Source organism: Mastomys coucha, unplaced genomic scaffold, assembly GCF_008632895.1.
Source record: "Mastomys coucha isolate ucsf_1 unplaced genomic scaffold, UCSF_Mcou_1 pScaffold21, whole genome shotgun sequence".
Classification (NCBI taxonomy): domain Eukaryota; kingdom Metazoa; phylum Chordata; class Mammalia; order Rodentia; family Muridae; genus Mastomys; species Mastomys coucha.
In genome coordinates, this window is record NW_022196904.1 from 55,866,291 (window position 1) to 55,884,481 (window position 18,191).

At 44.7% G+C, this 18,191-nt stretch overlaps 2 protein-coding genes across 5 annotated transcripts in view; both read left to right on the plus strand.

Moving 5' to 3' along the window:
- The window catches only part of Tars3 (threonyl-tRNA synthetase 3), a 52,198-nt gene extending 45,943 nt beyond the window's left edge, over positions 1 to 6,255 (plus strand). Inside the window, exons 16-19 of the mRNA XM_031386907.1 lie at positions 526 to 630; positions 3,068 to 3,140; positions 4,174 to 4,288; positions 5,363 to 6,255. Of these exons, the coding sequence (XP_031242767.1) occupies positions 526 to 630; positions 3,068 to 3,140; positions 4,174 to 4,288; positions 5,363 to 5,511 (442 nt within the window). The 3' untranslated portion in view covers positions 5,512 to 6,255. The remainder of the gene's footprint in view (positions 1 to 525; positions 631 to 3,067; positions 3,141 to 4,173; positions 4,289 to 5,362) is intronic.
- Positions 6,256 to 7,598: 1,343 nt separating this feature from the next.
- Positions 7,599 to 16,577, plus strand: Tm2d3 (TM2 domain containing 3). 4 transcript variants are annotated; one of them, XM_031386910.1, is made up of 6 exons: positions 7,651 to 7,741; positions 8,036 to 8,128; positions 9,337 to 9,521; positions 12,638 to 12,812; positions 14,073 to 14,148; positions 16,256 to 16,577. In XM_031386910.1, the coding sequence occupies exons 1-6, from the start codon at positions 7,651 to 7,653 to the stop codon at positions 16,419 to 16,421; spliced, it is 786 nt and encodes a 261-aa protein (XP_031242770.1). In that variant the 3' UTR covers positions 16,422 to 16,577. The 4 variants fall into 4 exon arrangements, with proteins under 4 accessions (XP_031242768.1, XP_031242769.1, XP_031242770.1 ...); XM_031386911.1 differs by having other exon boundaries at positions 8,051 to 8,128; positions 9,364 to 9,521; XM_031386908.1 differs by lacking the exon at positions 8,036 to 8,128 and having other exon boundaries at positions 7,599 to 7,741.
- The last annotated feature ends 1,614 nt before the right edge of the window (positions 16,578 to 18,191 follow it).

Here is an 18,191-nt window from a genome sequence, read left to right on the forward strand (position 1 = left end):
TTTGCAGAGTGTATACACAGATTTTGGTGTGTCTTGCTTCATTGAGATTGGCAGTCATGATTGGCTTCATTGTTTTTTTCTGTAAGGAAGGAGGGAATGATGAACTGTAAAGTCTGTGCCATGATCGTTTACAGTCTGTGGGTAAATTTAACTGATGGATATTTAAAGTAAATATCAGAAATATTTTGGAAAAATAAGGCTTACAGTGGGGCAGTGGATGAGGGGGAGAACTGGATTATTAAAACTGGCTGTGAATGGACATTTTGTGAATCTCAGAGGAGGTGTATGGTGTTCACACAGTGTTCTGCTTTTGTATATTTGCAATGTTCTCTGATAATGTGATTTAAAAATAAATGAAAAAGGATCAGTAAGCAAAGTCTAAGAGAAAGCTGCCAATAAAAACAGCTTTCTAATAAAGATGCCCCAAAACACTAATGACAGACAACTCTGACCACAGTCAGAGATCACTGTGGTCTTATAGCCAGCCTTTGAAAAATACCTAATATGTCTTTTTCCTTTTTTCAGTAAGGATGGGGATGATAAGAATAGGCCTGTGATCATTCACCGAGCTATCCTGGGGTCTGTGGAAAGGATGATTGCCATTCTCTCAGAGAACTACGGGGGAAAATGGTGAGTCACAAGGGGGGGAGAGCTGGAGGACTCCTCTAAAGTCCAATCTGAACAGATTAAGTTCCTGCTTATAATTAGTAAGTATCCATACTACAAATGGAGGACTCTTGTTCTGTTTGCCAGATGGAAAACCAGAGAAGATCGCAGGCAGAGTGACATAAAGCTGTACTGTTGCCCTTAGAGGAGCATGAACTGGAGGTGTTGCAGTTATCTTTTCACCCTTTCCAAGCCCGCCAGAATTTCAGTGTTATCTGAAAAACACGTCCGACTCCACTGTTGCATGTTTTACATCACTGCTGCTGGTAACAGCTCTGACTGTTACCCTGGGCGATCCCTGTGGCCCTCGGCAATTGATTCCCTGACTACAGAGAAAACCACATTCATCTGATCCACACATGGCCCACACAGCACACCAGCACTAGCGTAGACAAGCTGCCCCAGCAGCACAGGCCTAGCAAGGAAAGAAAATGCTCCGAGTGCTATAGCTTGGAGTCCTCTCTTCCGGAAGGCAAGCTGGCCACAGGTGTGGTAAGCAAGTACCATTCTGATCACAAGGCCAGATATGTAGAAGTAATCAGATTGAAAAAATAGAGACAGGTTTGGGGAAAAGAATGTGATGGCTGTTTTTTTTTTATCAACCAAGCTCCCTAAAGGAGGGAACCTCAATTAATAAAATGCCTCCATAAGATTCAGATGTAAGGCATTTTCTTAGTTTGAAATTGTGGGGAAGCTAGTGTTTCATGAGTGGCTGGTAGTTTGTGCATCACTGTCTAGGGTGTGCTGTGTGAGTGCCAGAGGTGCTATGGTTGTTGTTGAGGCAGTGGTCTCTAAGCACAGGTGTTAGGGACTCCAGCCATGCTGGCTCACTCCCTCACTCCTCTGCTAAGGAACTCTTCCATAGCACTGCTGGCAGAGCAGAAGAAACCAACACCTAGAGATACAATGTTTCTGGGGAAATCACTGTCCCCTGGAGTCAGCCTTGCATGATGAAAGGGACCCAAAGCAATCAACTGCTCCAAGCTAACTTGCTGCTGCCCTGGGTTAGGACTGTCACTGCTGACAAGTATTGAGTCCTCAGAAGAGGTGTAGCAAGATGGAGCCTAGTGAAGGTGCAGTCATGTGGTAGAGTTTATGATTATCTCTTAGTGGTCACTGTTCATGGACCACTGATTGAGTCCTCTTTATCTGAATATTCAAAAAGTCCTCATAAGTAAGGTCCTTTTGCCGGGCAATTCCTCATCATGGCTGTCTTTGTAGGGTTTCCACTGCTATGATGAAAAACCATGACCAAAGCAACTAGGGAGAGAAAGGGACTGCATTGCTTACCCTGTTCATACTGAAGGAAGTCAGAACAGGAACTTAAACAGGGTAAGAACCTGAGGCAGGAGCTGATGCAGAGGCCATGGAGGGATGTTGCTTACTAGCTTTCCTCCAATGGCTTGCTCAGACTGCTTTCTTATAGAACCCAGGACCAGCAGTCCAGGAATGGGACTACCCATTATGGGCTGGGTCCTCTGCCATCAATCACTAATTAAGAAAATACCTTACAGCCAGACCTTATGGATCTGGCTTTCTCAATTGAGGTTCCTCCTTTCAGATAACTCTAGCTTGTGTCAAGTTGACCTAGACTACCCACCTTCTACCGGTAGTAATACCTTGCAGAACTCTGCAGTACATCACAATCAGGACATACACATTGATGCTGCTAACCCTGTTTGCCTGTTCCTGTCTTACATGTGCTTCTATCCGTGGTGCATTTAGTTCCATAAGATTGTACCACACGTAAGCATGAGGTCATCACCACAGGTGTGGTCCTGGAGTGCCGTCCTCTGTAAGAGCCAATCATGCTTCCTCTTATGGACACATATGCTCTATTCCACCGCTGTCCAGCAACTGTGAACCCATTTGTTCTTAAAACGACAATTCTGTTATTTCAAGAGCGTCCCATAAATGGGGTTGTACAGTGTGCAGCTTCCTGAGATTGGCTTTTTTTTTTCCCTCACTAGACTTTCCTTGAGAGCCATCTTTATTCTGTCAGTAGTTGGTTCACTGTGATTACTCTTGGCATTCCGGAGTATGGTCAACCATGTTTGACTATTCACCCAATGAAGCATATTGGAGTGTTTCCAGTGTGCAGCTGTTCTAAGTAAAGCCAATATGGATGTCAGTGTGGAGGTGTTTTGTGCGGACACAAGGCTCTCTGGGATAGATGCTCAGGAGTGCAAGAATGTGTCTGCCCTCTTTTCTTATCAAAATTCCAAATTTCCTTTCTTCTTTGTTCTGATGCCTTCTGAATTGATAAAGTTGCATTTTCTTCCAAGCCGTTTTACCAGGACCACTGTCTCATAACTGTCACCTTGAGAAAGCTTTGATTACTTTTAATCACATGAGTGGTCAGTTTGAAATTTTAAACATATATATTTTATCTATTTTTCAGGCCTCTCTGGCTGTCCCCTCGCCAGGTAATGGTCATCCCTGTAGGTCCAGCTTGTGAAAATTATGCACTACAGGTAAAGTCACCGACATCTGAAGGACATAATGACTTGTCATGTATTCTGTGTAGTCATTGACTTGAAATGCTGTTTATGCTTTAAGATAATGCCCTGCTAGCATGTTGATGACCACCGTCTCCTTCCATTGTTGAGAGCAATGAATGAGTTATGTCTATGGGGCTGTGTTAGAACTGTGCCCTTAATGTTTTTGAGAAATGGGTGTTTTCAAGCACCTCACACTTACTCTTTCCCACTTGTTTTTATTAGGGAAGAATACCTTATCAGCTGCAGCTTCTAATAACAAATACTTATTACCTTACTTTTAGGGGAAGAGGGTAGTAGTCTGGGAGCAGCTTAGCTGGTTCTATTTTTAAACATTTTAAAAATATATTTATTTGTTTATGTATTTATTTGGGATTTTTTTTTTTTTAAGACAGGGCTTCTATATGTAACCCTGGCTAGGCTGGAACTCACAGAGATCCCCCTGCCTCTGCCTCCTCTGAGTACTGGGATTAAAGGTGTACACCACCATACCTGGCTTATTTATTTTCTATGTAAGAGTGTTTTGCCTACCTGTATGTATGCCTGGTGTCTAAGGAGTTTAGAAGAGGGTACCAGATCTTCTGGAATTAGAGTCAGGATCGGTTCTGAGCTACCATGTGTGTGCTAGGAACCAAACCCAGACCTTTGCAAGAGCAGCACATGCTCTTCACTGCTGAGCCATCTCGCCAGCCCCTAGCTGTTTGGTTTCAGCATTGAATCTCATGGGGATACAGCCTTTGGGCATAGGTGCCATTCCTGAGGTCTTCATTGTGTGGGTTGCTTCTCATGTAGTTGGAATGCCCTCCAGAGCAAGGGATCTGGAGAGAGAAATGACAGGCTTTGGCAACCTAGATTTAGTAGTGATAAGCCCTCCCTTCCATGCCTTCTGACCAACTCTGAACAAAGTGGCAGGAGCTACATGGAGCTGTCAGTACCAGGAGATGGGAACAGGGCTGCTGTGGAGTCTGGCTACACGATCTGATGACAGAAACGCCCCACTTTCTTCTAGGTGTCCAAGGAATGCTTTGAAGAAGGCTTCATGGCTGACGTGGACTTAGATGACAGCTGTACACTAAATAAGAAAATACGGAATGCACAGCTGGCACAGTATAATTTTATTTTGGGTAATTGAAGCTCATTTTTTCAATGCTTGGCTTGGGGATTTACATAAAGGAAACAAAAAGGAGAAATATGGTGTAACTTCATATCACAAGTTAACTGTTGCATTGAGGTACACAAGGCAGATCCCACAGCTCCACTGGCAACACTTAACATTCAAGCCCGAATGGAGACAGACACCAGGTTTATTTCTTCAGTGGAACTGCACCACTTTTGCCCCAGTGTGATGTAAAACCCAGAGACCCCCCCTTTAAGTTTGTGAATTGTGAATAATTAGACACAAATTCCAAAAATTTGGCTCAAAAAATAAATGAAAGTTAACAATGAAATCAGGAGAAACTGATATCAACATGCCTGGAGGTCTGGTCTGGTCACGCCCCACACGGAGGAAGGGTGTGTAGTGGGAAGAAAAAGGAAGCATGACCAGAGGCATTCTGTCAGCAGTTGATCACTGGTAAGGCCTGCTTGTGGAAGGAAGTGAGACGTCTCAGTCAGGCTTTTTGTTGTGGTAGAAACCTCACTTAGCTCACTAGGTGCCTGGGTGACTGGTGACCTGAGAGGTCGGATTAATAGCCAAGCTATTGAGAAAGTGACCAGCAACTCAGCCTCACCAGGACCTCATCTCTGTTTGTTTCACTGTTTTGCTCTAATCCTTTGGAATATTGTTAATTCCACTTGTTTCTTCTTTCTGCATGGGAAGAAGCACATATGCGGGTTCCCACCTTTTCTCACAGTACAAGAGAGAACAGGCTTTCCCACACATTCTAGAAAATTCTGATTGGCTTGCTTGGATCCAGCCACATGATATTCATCAAATATGACAGGAAGAATCAGATATCTGTTAAAAAAAAAAATTCCCTTCCAATTTGTGTTCCAAGACCACAGTAGCGTGCTCTGAAGTAGATAGGAGAGGGGCTTAGACTCCTCCCCTCCCCTCAAGGCACTGAACATCATACTCATGAGACTGGAATTCAGTAAGCAGTATTGAGGAGAAACTCAGGTGTGTGTCAAATGACCGTTAACTTATGGCAGGTAAATCATTCATTTTAAAAATGTTTATTTCTCTTTCATTTTTACAGTGGTTGGTGAAAAGGAAAAGATAAATAACGCAGTAAATGTTCGAACAAGAGACAACAAAATTCATGGAGAAATATCAGTAGCTTCAGTCATTGAAAAACTGAAGAACCTCAAAAAATCGCGCACACTAAATGCCGAGGAAGAGTTCTGAAGGCTTCTCCTTGTGCTTCTATATAACCATGTTTTGACCTCTGAAAATGTATTTCCCCTGTCACTTAAGATAGTAGGACTTCTAAGAATCCTAGGGCCACTTGTAGGGCTCTAATGAGTTCAACCTAAGAAGGAAAAGTGATTATTTGATATAAACAAAATTTTAATTCATTGTGTTCTGAGACTAAATAGGAGAAGCTGGAGAAATTTGCAAGATATCAAGATGCCAGAGACCTAAGTGGTCAAATGGTGTTCATTCAAAGAAGGGAACACTAGTGAGAATTATCAGAAATTATGCTTTGTTTCTTTCCAGCCTGGGGGCTGTAGCTTGGTAACCAGAGCATCCTCGTTGCATGTATGGGGCCTGAGCTCCATCCCCAGCAGCCACCACCTCTCACCCAATGGCAGAAATAGACTTTCAATAAAAGCCCATGGTCCTTTTTGAACATGGAGGGGAGGTGTCTTATTTTCTAATACACATGTCTCAGGTATTTTTATGGCTGTTTGACTAAAGTTCATACTGAAACACATGTTCAAATTTGGAATCGTTACTTCATTTAGTCGGCAATCATAAGAGTAGTACTAATATTGTGTTAGTGGCAAAGGACTATGAAATCTCAAAGAGATGTTATGGAATCCATTATTTGCATTGTGGGTTAAGGGTTGCACTTTTAATGCTTCCAATTCATAATTCCTTATTCATCTTTAGAAACACTTAAGTCCTAAATAAAATGCATCACACAGTGTTTCTAGAGCCTCTCCAATGCATGCACTATGTTTGGACACTTATCTAGAGTTGAATCACTCCTTTCCTGGGGTGTTTCACTTGTTTGCTGAATCAAGTGTATTTCTGATTTTTTTCTTTTAATCGAGACTGGGTTTCACGATGTAGTTCTGGCTGGCCTGTAGCTCACAAAGATTTGCCTGTCTGTGCCTCTGGACTGCATTTCTGATATTTTCAAAACTATTTTTATTTTGTGTGCATGGGTATCTTGTCTGTTGTCTGTGCACTGCAAGAGTGTCTAGTGCTTACAGAGGCCAGAAGAGGGTACCAGATCCCTGGAACTGTAGTTATGGATGGTTGTGAGCTGCATGTGGGTACAGGAAATCAAAAGTAGGTCCTCTAGAAGAGCAGCCAGCGCTCTTAACTGCTGACTAGCTCTCCAAATCCTGTATTTCTGACTTTAACTGAAAGGAATACCTTACTGTCTTGGCACCTAATTAAAATAGCTTTATGCCAAAGAGAATTTACAGATTTATTTCACTAGGAGCAACAGAATTCAAATTAGATGCAGAAAAGCATCAGTCTTTGATATACTATTGATTTTCCTGAACACGAAGAGTGAAGCATCATAGATGAAATCAGTATGATGGTGTAGGGTGCAAATTGTGACCATTTTTAAAGCTAACATTTACTATAGGATTGTTGTGCGCTAAACACCATTTCACTTTTTCACTTATCAGATGTGCAAGTGAAGGAATGGGGAGTTTGGGGACCCCCAAAGTGCATGTCAACAAAATAGAGAGAGGCATAGCAACAGCAGGCTTCCTGATATATAGAAACAATGTAGGTTGTTCAGAGCAGCTCCCCCTCCTCGAGGTTGGTCTTTAGCCAGGCTGGGGTTGGACTCTGCTTCTACGAAAAAATTCCACACACTTGGCTCTTGTCCTAGGCCCTGAGACCTAACCTGTTTTTCCCAAGTCTCAGAGGAACTCTAAAATCTGCGTGTCCCCCAACAGGCTGTGGTGAAACCTAAAGCAGGAGCCCTGAGTCCTGGTGCATGGGACTCGGCGCTCTTGGAGCTACTTCCCTTGCTGCATGGGTCAGCAGAACTAAAATGGGCTAACCACATCGCATCACAACCGTCTCCCTGACTCCCAATGGAAAGAGAGGGACATCTCATTAAAGGAAGTGAGGGCTATTCTGGTCCGAGCTACTTCTTGCTGCTGAGGGTCCCCAGTTTCACTCACTTACCCTGGCCAACAGCACGCAAGTGCAGCGGCAGAGAGACCACCGAAGCGCGGACTGGGAAGCAGAGCCCAGCAGCAGAGAGCTTGCGGGCTGCGGCCGGACACGCCCCTTCGGCGCGCCCCCACAGCCCCGCCTCCTGGCCCGGAAGTGCGCACGCGCAGCGGCAAGATGGAGGCTGCGGCCGAGCCGCTACGGTCTGTCCGCCACCTGTCCCGCGTGCTGCTCTTCCTGTCCCAGTGCTACATTCTGTCCGGCGATGGTGAGTTCAAGGATGGGGGCCGCACGCACTGGGCGAGCTGGTGGCAAGAGGGGCCCCTGAGTCGCGGGAGGCCGGCAACCGACGCCTGGGCGCCGCAGCCCTCCGGGCCCAGGCCGCAGCACTGCGCTCCAGTCCGCCCGGAAAGCCGGTGTTCCCTGCGTCGGTAGCCCAGAACCCGAGTCGAACCCGTCGTTTCATGAACTGTATCTAGGGCCTAGTGCAGCCCCTACCTGCTAAGCACACAAACCAAGGGTATCCTATCCCAGGATAACAAACATGTTTCTCTAATTGTAGGATCCTTAAATTTAGAGCACTCGCAGCCGCTGGCTCAGTCTATAAAAGATCCGGGCCCAACACATACATCCACAGTAGTTCCCAGGGCAGCAGGTACTAGACGTTTTCAATTCTAGTAAACGTGCATGTTTATATTGAGTAGTCCCACCACCCCCTTTTTGTTTTCGATAAACATTTCTTTAGTATATAAGTCGCCTTTTGTTTTTCGCTGTTTGCTGCGGTGTTGTTTAGATATATAAATTAAGGGCAGACAGCCGCTTTCAGTAGACAGTGTTGGTGTTTGATTCCTTTTTGAAATCTATGACTTAACTCCTCATCCAGCCCCACAGGACTCTCCATTTCTGTCTATTTTTTATTTTCCACTCTCTCCCAGCCCCTTAGCCAGTGCTGTTTTCCCCTGAGTTAAAAAACAAACAAACAAAAAACAACAACAACAAAACCAAGCCTATAATGCTTCCCTAATGCTATGTGATGCGCTGGGATAAAGAGGAGCTGGATAGATACCTGGAGTATAATCCGGGTGGGGTCAGGCTTTTGGGGGATTGAGGAAATTACCTCTTTAGGATCTTTGTTTCCTCTTCTTTCTGGCCTCTGTGGTTATCTTGATTTAAGGCCTTTTCAGCTTCATGATTTGAACCTTCCAACTCCGGGCCACATGAAGAACAATAGGGGGAAATGGTATTTATAGCGTTAGCCACTTCATGTCAGTTTCAAGTATTCCTGTTTTGCTAAATGTATTCTAGCTCTTTAGGTTCATCTCTTTGGAGTTCATTATTTCAGGGACTTGGACTTGAAACTGGCAGAGCTATTTTACAGATCCTTATTTGGATATACGTGCTAATACCAGAATTTTCTGGAGGCCGGAGGATGTCAGTAGCTTCATTTTTCTGTCAGTAAATTTTGATGGAAAGGACGTTGGATAGGATTTGAATGTTCTGGTTCCAGGTCTGTCAAATACATCCTCTGGGATTTTGTGTAGACTCTGCCTTATCCAGGCTTTAGCTTGTCCACTGTGCCCATAGCTATCGGCTCTGACTTGGGCCCAGCCTTTTCCCTGAATTATCTCCCAGTGAGAAGCTTACAGTTTTCATGGCCACATGGGAAGCAGGAATGAAAGACTTTTTACTGATGTCACACCAGTTACCAGGTCACAGCCAGCTGGTTGACAGAAACCCTCTTAAGATTGCAGGTGTCACTGACCCCAACTCTAAGCTGTTTACATTCCAGCACGTGTGTCATTGCTGATTGATCTCTCCACCTTTGAAAATGCCTTTCACTGTTCTTTTGATCACTATCCGTAGAGAATCAGCTGTTCTCTCACCTCACAGAAAGTACTGAAACCCCTCCTTACATGATGAAGTGTCCAAGCAATGGTTTGTGTAGCAGACTTCCTGCAGACTGTATAGAATGTGCGACCAATGCCTCCTGTACTTATGGGAAGCCTGTCACGTTTGACTGCACAGTGAAACCTTCTGTTACCTGTGTCGTAAGTATTGTAGTTTACTTTTCCCAACTGCATACATTGTAACATGAAAGTGTAGCTTATGTTGGTAAGCTCTATGACATAATGATTTCATTGTGGTCTTTTATAACTGCACTGGAAAGTATTTTTAAATCTTGCATTTGGTTGTAGGAGTATATCTCAGTGGTAGAACATATGCTTAGTATGTATATGAGGCCCTGCCTTCAACAACCCCTGACTCACTGCTAATTTTTTTCCCAAAAATGAAACTCTTGGGATGAGAATATTCTGTGCAAAGATGAAGACCAGCATTTGGATTCCTAGCACTAGTGTAAAACCTTAAACATGGCTGCATGCATCTGTAATCCCAGTGCCAGAGAGGTGTATAAGGAGGACCTTAAGGGCTTGCTGGCTAGTGATGGCTCAGTTGGTAAAGTGAATTTGGAGCTCCAGGTTCAATAGGGAAGATGCCAGATGTCAACCTCTGTCCTCTACATGTAGGTACACAAATGAATACACACACACAAATACATACCACATACACACTGAAGTAAAACCTAAGTTTAACTATAAGTAAAAATCTTCCATGTCAGGGTAGGCCAATTTTGATTCTAATGTTAATAGACAGGCTGGTTGTTGTTGGGTGGCTGTGTTGCTCTCTGGGGTTTAAAGATGTCAGTTTGCTAGGCTAAGTCCCTCGTGAACTTCTGGGTTCTCAGTAGAGAGGATTGGGGTAGAGAGGGGAACACAGATGAACTTGCAAAGGGATCAGCTTTGTCAGTGGTGGGAGAGGCAGCGTAGCATAGCATCGTGGCCAGTGTCCCTCTGTAGACCTCCCACTTCGATAAAGCTGGATCCATGACTAGGCCAGAGAGAAGAGTCTCAGGAGAAGTCAGAGTGAAGCAGAGTTGATTAGAGAGTTGTGATACGCACTTTAGATTTAAGAATGGGTGTTGAGAGAGGAAGTCATAAGAGAAGGACAGTACACGCTCCCAAGGTAAGGCTGCCTGTTTCTTTTCTTTCTTTCTTTCTTTTTTTTTTTTGTTTTTTTGTTTTTTTGTTTTTTTGTTTTTTTTCAAGACAGGGTTTCTCTGTGTCACCTTGGCTATCCTGGAACTCACTCTGTAGACCAGGCTGGCCTCAAACTCAGAAATCCACCTGCCTCTGCCTCCCAAGTGCTAGGATTAAAGGCGTGCACCACCACCGCCCGGCTGGCTGCTCGTTTCCTAAGGGCTGCACTCAGGTGCCTTCACAGTGACTGTGTACATGACTCTGTAACCTTCTAAGTTAACAGGCTGTAAGGGCTGTAATTTACAACATGATTTAAAGATTGTTCTGATTTAAATTTTAATGAAAGGTATGATCTGGACTACTGACTTTTCTTAAAGCATAGCCTTCAAAATGAAATGGCGCAGCTGTCTCACAGAACATGCTATTTAGAGCTGTGGAGTCCTAATATAGGAGCAGGCAAGGCTCCAGACATTGTGACCCTGAGCACTCTGTCCTGTCTTTAGGGAAGGAAACTCTGCTTCTATAGGCAGTTTTAGCTTTATGAGTTGACTTGAGATTTTTAACTGTCAGCTAGCAGGAACTATAAACTAGCTTCCAGGGTAAGGCACTTCGCTCCCTTCCCATAGGTTTTTCTTCTTTCTATTCAGTCTCATTCTTCATGTTGGAAAGATGGGTTCAGTAAATGTGTGGGATACCTGATAGCTCTCTGGAAATATAAAGGAGTGAACCTTCCAGGTAGGTGGGAAGGTCAGGTGATTGTCATTGTTGAGAGACACTGAGCTCTGGCCCTGCTGTAAGCAAAGCACAGAGCCTCACCTCAGTTCTAAATTGTCTTCACTCTTCCCTGACTCAGTCTCGGGGTTACTTCAACTCTGTGAGCACTTAACACATGAACCAGAGTGCAGTCCACCTGAGAGCCACCTGGTGGCAGGACTCAGAACTCTGCATGCCTGTGGTTCTGAGCCCTGAGGTAGAATGAAGTAGAAAGCACACATCTGCTGCCTTCTCCTCCCCCTCCCCTTCTTCCCCTTCTTCCTCTTCCTCTTCTTCCTCCTCCTTCTAATCTTTTTTCTTTTTTTCTTCAAATTTTTTAATGTATGGATGTTTTGCCTGCATGTATCTGCCACATGCATGTATTTGCCATTATATGTGGTGCCCCTGGTGGCCAGAAGAGGGCATCTAACTAGATCTCCCTAGACCTGGAGCTAGAGGTCGCTGTGAGTCTCCAGAGCCACCAAGTGGGTACTGGGAATGAAACTGAACCATTGGCTTCTTTGGCTCTTAGTGGGAGAGGTCCTTTTTTTTTAAAATGGAAAAAAAAAATGGTTTTCTTACAATATACTCTGATCATGCTTCCCTCTCTCTCAGACCCTCTCTGCCTCTCTACCCACCCAGCTCACACCCTTTTTTCTCTATTAAAAAAAAAAAACAATAACACAATTGGAAACTGTGTTTCCAATTGACTATAGGCAAAAGATCAATAAGACAAAAAAAAAAAGAAATGCCCAAACAAAGCTATTTGAGGCAAAAGTCTAGAGAGATACTCTAGAGTTCATTATATACCCAAGGAGACTCCATTAGAGAAGCCCAGTTTTTCCTTGGCAGATGGGTACCAATTGCAGATAGATTTCTGGTTAGGGGTGGGAGCCCTTGTCCCCTGCCCGCTCTAAGCACTGGGACCCTATCTGCAGTCAGTTCCTAACCACTGAGCCATTTCTCCAGGCCCCCCTTTTATAAACTGCAAACATGTGAATACTCATTATTAAAAAGCTAATAGAAGTCACAGGGAAATTCCACTCTAAAACACCCCTTTGGTTTTTTGACACATGTCTTTTCTGTGCAGCTTTGGCTGTCCTGAAACTCACTACATAGGCCAGACTGGCCTCAGACTCAGAGCTCTACCTGCCTCTGCCTCCCAGGTGTTAGGATTAAAGGCGTGCACCACCATGCCAGCCCATGGCCTTTTTCCTTTAGGTAAACTGTATAGACTTTTTTCCCTTGATGCTACTTATGGACCTGCTTCCTTTACTTACTGTTAGGTCCTAAATGTAAGTGTTTTAGAAGTTTGGGTCTGTTGCTATAACAAGCTGACATATTGTAACTGATTGACTTTGTGCTTTGGACTTTAGGATCAAGACCTCAAACCCCAGAAGAACTTCATCATCAACATGACTTGCCGGTTTTGCTGGCAGCTTCCTGAAACAGACTACGAGTGTTCAAATTCCACCACCTGCATGACCGTGGCCTGCCCTCGGCAGCGCTACTTTGCCAACTGCACGGTGCGCGACCACATTCATTGCTTGGGTAAGGAACAGAGTGTGAGGGAGCTGTGAGAAAAACTGTCTTTTCTGAGCTTACTCAGCCCCTAACCAGAAACTTGAGAACTAAATGTATTGAGTTGTAGTCAGTAGTTCCTCAGATACATCAGTTCTCAGAACAGGGCTGACAAACAAAAGCAGGGGATCTCCTACACTCACCATAGTATGTAATAAAACAAGAAAACCGCCTCAGGTCTACAGCAGAAGTTGGACCTCATTCACATTAGCTTCCAGCCAGTACTGATGGCATTGGGCCCACCTGAGGGCATTGCTTGCTTTCCTCCCCTTGCTCTCTTCACGGAGGTGACTCATCTTCTGAACTTTATTCTCTGCTTCCTTTCAGGAAGATATCTATCCCATAGCTTTGTCTTCTAGAATGGCTGTCTTCATTATCATTCCCAGTAGTAGACAGTACACATGCTCTTAATAACCCAGCTCCTCTCTGACACTTACTGTCTTTTTATTGACAGGCTTTATTTATGTTGCTTATAGCAACCTTCAGTAGCCCTAAGGCCCTTTCCCAAGCTGTGAACTCTACTTTCTTTGGAAGATCTTTGATTATGAGTTGGGGGGGCTGGGGGGGAGTGGGAATGGAGGGAGAGAGCAGGGTTAGAGATGTGTGCTGGCATTGTAGAGGCCTGAAGTTAGTGGTGGGTGCCCCTTGAACTCTCAGCGCCCAGAGCTCACCCATTCCAGCTCTAGCTGGTCAGCTGGCTGGGGAGCTTTCCTGTCCCTGCCTCCTCAGTGCTTAGACTGCATGTCTGCCCAGCTTCTCCATGAGATCATGTATGCATACAGAGTGCTTGTCCATCAAGCATTTTCTCTCGTCAGAACACACTTAGTTTCAAGAAGCTTAAGTTACTTTTAGAACCAGCCCCATTATAGTGTGTTTTTATTGCTTTCTTATTCTGGGATCATACATATAAAAGGCATTTTCTTTTAAAACCAACTTTGGCTTTTCATATTGAGGTCCATAATCCTTCTGGAGTTCATTTTTGGTAGATGATATAAGGTAGATTCAGTTTTTTATTTCTCTCCAGGTGGTTAGCCCTAAGTTAACAATAGAAGCACTACATCTGTGCTTATAAATAGCAAAGAGTTTGTTTTACGATGTTTGCTGTGGTAAATGTTTTTTTAACGAGAGATAACTTTTAAATTCCAAGGACATTTGTTTATAAGTGGGTCTCTGTGAGGATATTCATGTTGCCATGTTTCAGTGTAAAATGTTCCTTTTTTGTTTTTGGAGGCAACCGGACTTTCCCTAAGCTGCTGTACTGCAACTGGACTGGAGGCTACAAGTGGTCCACGGCCCTGGCTCTCAGGTACACTGGCCCTGCTGGGTTTAGCCGCTCCTGGGGTTCTCGGGTTCAGTGGGAGCTTCCCGTGCTGTGCTCAGCCAGGCTTATCTCCATCTGAGCCTCCCGCTTACGTTAGGTAGGTGCTAAGAGACAGATGTGGGAGATGAGATGAAACTAAGGAACTGAGCTGTGCTAGCTTCTCCTCCGAGGTATGGCTGACAAGCTGGAATTACTGTTAACACATTGTTAGAAACAGCCAGGGTTTTATACCCAAGCCCACCTAAATCACTAAAACACTGTTTAAAACAGTCTAATAATGAATATTTTAAGTAATTTATTACAGAGAGTAGTAATTTGCTCACTGAAAATTAGGAAGATAAAAGCACTTAATTTGAACATTTTTGTTATGCTCTGTGTCTTTCTGTCTGTTTCTCTGTCTGCCTGCCTGTACAGCACACATGTGGAGGCCAGAGGACAATTTTGTGGAGTCTGTTCTCCTTCCCCTTCTGCTTGGGTTCTGGGGTGAGACTCAGTCACCAGGCTTTGATGCAAATACCTGCACCTACTGAGCCATCTCACTCGCCAAGAAAAACATTTTAAATTGCTTATAATTGTGCCATCTAATTGTATACCTGTAACATTACATAAAAATGAGTGTTGAGCATGTGGAGTGCTTGCTGCACAAGCATGCCTAGCACCCACTGCAGCAGTGGCTGGGTGAGTGTCAGGTGCAGTCAAGTGGTTAGGTGATGAATAACAGAGCCAGATACCCCAGGTTAGCCTCTGGCACCCACTGTCACACACACATACCATACACTATATGCACAAAAAGAAAGAAAATGCACTTACATATTATTAAACCTCCAGCAGTGTCTAAAAGAATTGTACCCTCTCATCCCGTGAAAAGAGAAACTAAGAGGGACTTCAGTCAAATGAGTGATTAAAAGTTAGGCCCCTTTGTCAACATTTTACATCACATACTGCACTGAGCAGCTGACTAGAATTATGAAAGCTTTTTTTTTTTTTTTTTTTTTTTTTTTTTTTTTTTTTTTTTTGGTCACAGCTCAACAAAGGGTTATTTAGAGTGCTCACTCTAAGGAGATGTCTGTGAGTTTGCTCCAAAACGCTGTTGGTTCCATGGTCCCCTCAGATACCCAAATCCCAGGGCACTCAAGTCCCTTTTATGAAATAGTGTAGTGCTTGCACACAGTGCACAGACAGCCCATCCTTCCCTCCATCATCCCAACCTGGCTTATGCCGTCCAGTGTAAACTCTGTGTGAATGCTTCTCACTTGTTGAGATACAGTGACAAGGGAAAGGTTGTACCTGCGCAGTATTGATGCGTTTTCTCATGTGCTTTGCTCAGCTGGCTGCTGTTCTCTGGGGAGTGCGCTCTCACAGAGTCAGCCCCAGTGGGTGCTTGTTAGCCAGCCGGTGCTCGGGCTCCTTCCCACGCACTGTGAGGTTTGCTTTGAGCTTTTCTGTTATCTCCCAGCAGTTTAAGATCTTAGAATTAACAGTCACTCACAGTACTAAACCTTTAGAGAGAAGTACCTAGGATTAGGTGACTGGATCTGGCAGGCATGCCTCAAGACTCAGTTCCTGGGCTGGTGAGATGGCTCAGCGGGTAAGAGCACCGACTGCTCTTCCAAAGGTCCTGAGTTCAAATCCCAGCAACCACATGGTGGCTCACAACCATCTGTAATGAGATCTGACACACTCTTCTGGTGTGTCTGAAGACATCTACAGTGTACTTATGTATAATAATAAATAAATCTTAAAAAAAAAAAATTAAAAAAAAAAAAAGACTCAGTTCCTGCCTCCAGACCAGCACTCTGCAAGCTGGGTCCCTCAGTGAGGGTCATTTCTGTAACAGAAAATGTTGGGTTTCAGCATAGCCAAAAATTGTTTCCTAATTCCCCTCTGCTTCCAAGAATCCACCCCAGGGCTCACATGTGCTGAGTCCTTGCTTATCTTTGGCAGTCTTCTTGCCCATGGTTGTTTGGTGTTGTAAATGTGTAAATGTTGTAAATGTGTCATGGGGGTTCCATCCTCTCAGACCCTTTCCTGCCGTGGAAAGAACTGCTCGCCTACACTTACTGAGTTGGGCTGCTCTGCTCTTCTTTTGCAGCATCACCCTTGGGGGCTTTGGAGCAGATCGCTTCTACCTGGGCCAGTGGCGCGAAGGTCTCGGCAAGCTCTTCAGCTTTGGTGGCCTGGGAATATGGACTCTAATCGATGTCTTGCTGATTGGAGTTGGCTATGTGGGACCAGCGGATGGCTCTTTGTACATTTAACTGTGATTATGTGCTTCAGAGAGCAGTGTGTAGAGTCCTTTGTATGGAGATGGACACGGTATGAGAGGGATATTTATGTTTTTAATGTACAGCATCTGTACTTGGCTTGCCTTGATGAAGGTAAAATAAAGAAATGGAACACTGAACCACAGCAACCTAGAACTTTTATTTGTGTGAAATCCTTTTGTGTGTGTGAGGGGGAAGAGCTGGGGAGCGGGGAGCCAAACTAATCTTAAAGCCAGAGAAGCAAAATGGCAGAAAGGCCATTTTGAGTCCCACTGCGTTACTTTTATCTCCCACCTTCAAGTCCTTCAGTCAGCTTCAGTCGTGTGGGATGGGCAGTCAATCTCTCAGCTAAAGTTACTTCCATAGACTTCCAGCATCTGTAAGTCCTGAATGTAATGCCTTCCTAGTATGATCTGTCTCAAGGGAGATACAGTTTTATGTAGAGTTTGCCATTGGGTTCTGTAAACAGTTGCAAGAGTACTGAAACTGAGTAAGCTTGCAGGACCACAGTAACCCAGAGCAGCCTTCTGGATGCCTTCCGGGTCGGAGAGTCTCATCAGAAGGAGAGTCGTCATTGCTTAGACAGGTAAAAAGTTGGCTTTCAACTCATCCCTCCATTCCAACAGGTAGGTGGTCATAGCTATGTGGATCATAGACACAATGGAAGTGTTAAAAAACAAAATTACTTGTGTGACAAGTGTTTTCTGAATGGTCCCAGATCTGTTGCTGGCCTTTCATGGAAGAGAAAAGATAGTAACAATGTAGTCCAGAGTGAGTCTTGCTCAAGGTCGGTTTTGAAACTGAATCCTACATTTAATATCTGCACAAGACTGTTAACCAACATGTAGATCCAGAAGCCATAACATACCTCTGGGGAATATTTCTACTGACCTCCTGGGGTAGCCAGCTGTGGTCTCATGCCTGTCATCTTGGCACTTGGGAGGCTGAGGCAGGGAATATGTTGCAGGAATTTCGAAGATAACCAGGAACACATGGTGTGTTCCCGACTAGACTGTCTGCAGAGACAAAGCCTGTCTCAAAGGGAAAAAAATCCCAGGGGACAAGCTTTTCTTTAGATGATTAATAAGTGTGGGTTGCCTTAAAGTGTGATCCAATCACTGTGGTGGCAAAAGTTTTGTTTTTAAACAGTCCACACATTACCCCCCTCCTGGTCTGCCCTCCCCCAGTTCCTTATCCCATTTCTCCTCCCCCTGTCTCCAAGAGGATGCCTCCCCCCACCCCAGACCTCCCCACTCCCTGGGGCCTCAAGTCTCTCAAGGATTAGGCAAATCTCCCACTGAAGCCAGACCAGGCCTCTATGTGTCAGGGGTGTCAGACCAGCTCCTGGTTGGTGGCTCTGTCTGAGAGATCTGGGGGGTCCAGGTTAGTTGAGACTGCTGGTCTTCCTATGGGGTCGCCCAGGTTCTTCCAGACTGTCCCTATTTCAACCATAGGGGTTGGACTTAAGTCCAATGATTGGGTGTAAGTATTTGCATCTGTCTCAGTCAGCTGCTTGTTGGGCCTCTCGGAGGGCAGCCATACTAGGCTCCTGTCTGTAAGCACATCATAGCATCAGTAATAGTGTCAGGCCTTGGAGCCTCCCCTTGAGATGGATCCCAAGTTGAGTCCAGCCACTGGACCTCCATTCCCTCTGTCTCTTCTCCATTTTTGTCCCTGTAGTTCTTTCAGACAGGAACAATTCTGGGTCAGAGTTTGACTGTGGGATGACCACCCACCCCTCTACTTGATGCCCTGCCTTTCTAC

Coding starts and splice junctions, on each gene's coding strand:
- Tm2d3 (XM_031386910.1), top strand. CDS start 7,651: ATGGAGGCTGCGGCCGAGCCGCTACGGTCTGTCCGCCACCTGTCCCGC. Junction 7,742..8,035: donor CTACATTCTGTCCGGCGATG/GTGAGTTCAAGG, acceptor CTCTAATTGTAG/GATCCTTAAATTTAGAGCAC. Junction 8,129..9,336: donor AGTAGTTCCCAGGGCAGCAG/GTACTAGACGTT, acceptor CACTATCCGTAG/AGAATCAGCTGTTCTCTCAC.